General features: G+C 38.1%; 1 protein-coding gene across 1 annotated transcript; it reads left to right on the top strand.

Annotated features, from left to right (window-relative positions):
• The first annotated feature begins 873 nt into the window (after positions 1-873).
• On the top strand, positions 874-2,593 carry LOC107751535 (uncharacterized). The gene is made up of 3 exons (XM_016567278.1): positions 874-1,139; positions 1,262-1,544; positions 1,665-2,593. The coding sequence occupies exons 1-3, from the start codon at positions 874-876 to the stop codon at positions 2,313-2,315; spliced, it is 1,200 nt and encodes a 399-aa protein (XP_016422764.1). The 3' UTR covers positions 2,316-2,593.
• Positions 2,594-4,286: the final 1,693 nt, after the last annotated feature.

Below are 4,286 nucleotides of genomic sequence, written 5' to 3' on the forward strand. Positions count from 1 at the left end.
AACAGCAAACATTTCGGTCACAACCACCATGTACACACTTCAGCTAAATTCAGTTGTCACTTCACCTTTTAGTGCTTAATCTTGTACTGTACACACACAGTTCAGTAATTTTCAGTAATTTACATCAACCAAATTAACTCCTGAAAAATTCAGGAACTGACAACCGCATTTTACAAATATTCAACACAATGTGTTCAGAACCAAACTGAACAACTAGTTGCTAATTATGTATTTAAATGTATATCAGAATTCTCTTCTGTGTTCCTCTTCTGTATGCACAGTGCAAGAAATAATAGGGAAGGAGGTATGTGTTGCCAGATCTTGCTAGGAAAAAGAAAACAGCAAATAAGAACAAGCCTATAATAAACTAAAATCCAAATGCTTTTTTCTTGGATATAAGCCACGTACCAAAATATCACAACCTGCATCTGCCTACTTTATTAACTCCATAAACTGGATCGCTTTTTAAGCCAAGCTTAAACAACCAAAGATGTTTACAGTTTTTTACGATTGCTTACACACTAAAATTAAACTTTTCCAACAATTAGCAAAACCTTACACTCAAGGAGCAAAACACAAGGCTAGATTTGCACAACTGTAAGCACATTGTCAGCTTCACACTATTTGCAAAACATTACACACAGTGATTTGCAAAACACTAAACACACTTGTATACATCAGACACAGAAGTAAATCATGATGTCACTTCCTTGCAATTCCAAAGCACTAACTGTCAAATTACCACACCTATGAGCCAATCTGTTAAACACAGCCATCAGGTGCACAAACACATGATTGCTAAATTGTACACACACCAATCAGGTTTAAGCACTATAAAAATGCAGCAGGTAGGCTCACCTGCCTTCAACCAAAATGGAAGGAGTCAGAAGAAGAGTGAGGGTGAGAGGAGGAGTACACAGAGGAGGAGAAAGAGGCAGAGGCCGAGGAAGACCTGAAGCAGGAGGAGAACGTGCACAAAGAAGAAGAGGACCAAACTTATCAAATGACATTCGTGCAACACTAGTGGACCATGTTGTGAACCACGGATTGACGCTGAGGGAGGCTGGACTGAGAGTTCAGCCAAATCTTAGCAGATATACAGTGGCATCTGTCATAAGGACTTTTCGACAGGAAAACAGGTAAAAGAAGATCTGTCTACAGTTACAGTAATCAGCCGCTTATTGTATGCACCATATCAGCACTTGTGATACCCCTTCCTGTGACATTGTACAGTAAGTTACATGTATTATTCTCTACATAGGATTGAGGGTCGGGAACGACAAGGAGGAAGGGGGCCCATATTCACGCAAGAACAAGAGAGAGAGATAATAAACATGGTTTTGGCCAATAATGCTATCAGGCTCAGAGAACTACAAGCAAACATTATCGGTGACCATGCCATTTTCAATAATGTCCATCAGGTCTCTCAGTCAACACTGGCACGCATCCTGAAAAGACATCAGGTTCAAATGAAACAACTTTATCGAGTGCCTTTTGAGCGGAATTCAGAGAGGGTCAAACGGCTGCGGCATGAGTATGTGGAGGTTTGTATTGTTCACTTTAGCACTGTGATGTTGCATACTCCACACATTACTTTTTTACATTGACTGTAATATACTAGACCTATCCTGAACTACACAATGTTGTCTTTCACTGTATTTCAGAGAGTTTTGCAGATGGATGCTGAGGAAATCCTGCATGAATTCATATATATTGATGAGGCAGGGTTCAACCTCACAAAAGCAAGAAGGAGAGGCAGAAATATCATTGGCCACAGGGCTATAATCAATGTCCCAGGGCAACGTGGGGGTAACATCACCCTTTGCGCTGCCATTTCACAGCATGGGGTTCTCCTCCGTCATGCCAAAATGGGCCCTTACAACACACCTCACATTCTCGCATTTTTGGACCGATTGCACCACATCGTCACAGCAGGTAATGAAATGCACCAGATACAATACACTGTCATCTGGGACAATGTGTCATTCCACCGCTCTGCTTTGGTCCAGAACTGGTTTCAACACCATCCACAGTTGACAGTACTATACCTTCCACCATACTCTCCGTTTCTAAACCCTATCGAAGAGTTTTTCTCTGCATGGCGGTGGAAGGTTTACGATCTCCAGCCCCAGGCTCAGGTACCCCTCATTCAGGCCATGGAGGACGCCTGTGACCAAGTCGACGCCGCAGCTGTGCAAGGATGGATTCGACATTCAAGACGGTTCTTCCCGCGTTGTCTTGCTAATGAGGATATTGCTTGTGATGTTGATGAAATTCTCTGGCCAGATCCAGCTAGGCGAAGAGATAATGTATAGTATGTTTACTGTAGTATTTTCTGTACAATATTGTCAGTTTTTTCAGATTATTTTTTATGTTTGTTGTTGTTATTTACTGTAATTGTAACCTGTACTGGATACAGTATTTTACGTTTGTCTGTTGTTTGCTGAGCTAACAGTGTTATGCACACTACTGTAGTAGCATGACAACTGGGACATGTTTTGTTGTGATTCTCCATGTTGACTGATTTGGGTATATGGAGAGAAATCAATGATATTTTCGTCAGTCTGCAGCATTGGTCTTGTGTAGTGTTTGGTGAACTATTGTATAGTTGCACTTTCTCTGTGTACTTCATTTACAGTACTCTAATCACTGAGAATTAGACTTGCTAAAAGTGTTTTAGGTTAGCAACAGCAGTGTGTAACTGGTTCAAAAAGATTAAAGTCATATGAAATGTGTGTGTTTCGTATGGTAACAAAATATTGTTTTTATAAAGTTGTGTATAGTTTTGACAAAAGTGTTCCATTTTGCAAATGATCTGAAGTGTTGTGCTACTTTGGGGTAGGGTTGTGTTAATTGTGTGTAGTGTTTTGACAAACCGGGCCCTGTTTTCAAAATTGTGCTTAAGCAATCGTAAAAAACTGTAATAAGCATCGCTTATAATAAGTGGACATGGCAACGCTTCAAAAGTGAGCTCTGCAAAGCAGCCTTCCAAACCAAAAGCACAATGGCGCTGCTGACGGTTGTTTAGAAAACACTAAACATAAGTCTTCGGTCACTGTAATATTACTTTGGTCAAAAATAGTGGACAACAAACACCAGAGATTCCAAAACATTGATATGCTTTCAAATATAATTACTTCTGAGCGTACAAGGTGTTTGTGGCCAATATGACCTTTCTCGATGCCTAAATACAATGCCAGCTTCAAGATCGGTCTTAAAACAAAGAACAATCTGTCAAGATGTGACTGAAATTCATTCCAACAGAAATTTGCACAATGTGGAATTTTGTATGATGGCGATAAACTTCCCCACGTACGGTTTGCTCATTTTCAAGTTGGTCAAAAGAATTTGCCGTGTTGACCAACAGAATGCTGCTTGGTTTTGAAAGTTACTTCTGTGTGAGTAACAGTAACTAGTTACAGTAATAATATTACTTTTTGCAGTAACTAGTAGTGTAACTAATTACTAATACGATTTCTGTAATAATATTACAGTTAACATCCATAAAAAACTCATTGCTTAGTTACTTTTGATGCCTCAACCCCTACTGATTTGAAGTCCAACAATCCAATAATTCCTAGATTTATTTTCACGATTTATTTTCAATTTTCACGACTTGCACAGGCACATGAAGTCACCAGAGCAGCAGGCAAGCTTGGAATATGGAAAAGCTTACATTCAGCGGATGGAAATATTGCCATTACATTGATTTTGTCAGTTGTGTAAGTTGTGGCATTATGGAAGTTGTGGCATTACTGTACTCCGGCATTACATGGTTTGCCCACCCATATCCCTCTGATCCAGGTATAAATTATATTATATAATAATAATAATAAAAAAATTATAAAAAACTTTTTAGAGAATTAAACATTTTCTTACAAACTTATGTGATTTCTTTTGATAAAATATATCACAAAATATAACAATATATGGGTAACAGAGAAATTATAGCTACAATTAGCTTAGTTTACTTAAGTAAACACTTTTACTTAAAAGTCACTATCAATCACCATTGAGTGTTTGTAATAACTTCTGACTGCGATCCAGTGTGGATTTTGGTCAAGTGATGAGGCAGAAATATATTGTTAATAACATTTTAGAAGAATTTTATGTGGAAGATCTCAACTTCTGTGGGGTGTGAAGGAAAAGTAATGTAACTAGTAGTGTAACTAACTATACTGTTGCCAGAAAGTAATACGTAAAGTAATATTACTTTTGAAAGGAGTAACTAGTAACAAGTAATAAATGACATTTAATAATAGATATTGTAATACATTACAATAAAT

This window comes from Sinocyclocheilus rhinocerous, unplaced genomic scaffold (assembly GCF_001515625.1).
Source record: "Sinocyclocheilus rhinocerous isolate Xijiao unplaced genomic scaffold, SAMN03320098_v1.1 scaffold1192, whole genome shotgun sequence".
In the NCBI taxonomy this organism is placed as follows: domain Eukaryota; kingdom Metazoa; phylum Chordata; class Actinopteri; order Cypriniformes; family Cyprinidae; genus Sinocyclocheilus; species Sinocyclocheilus rhinocerous.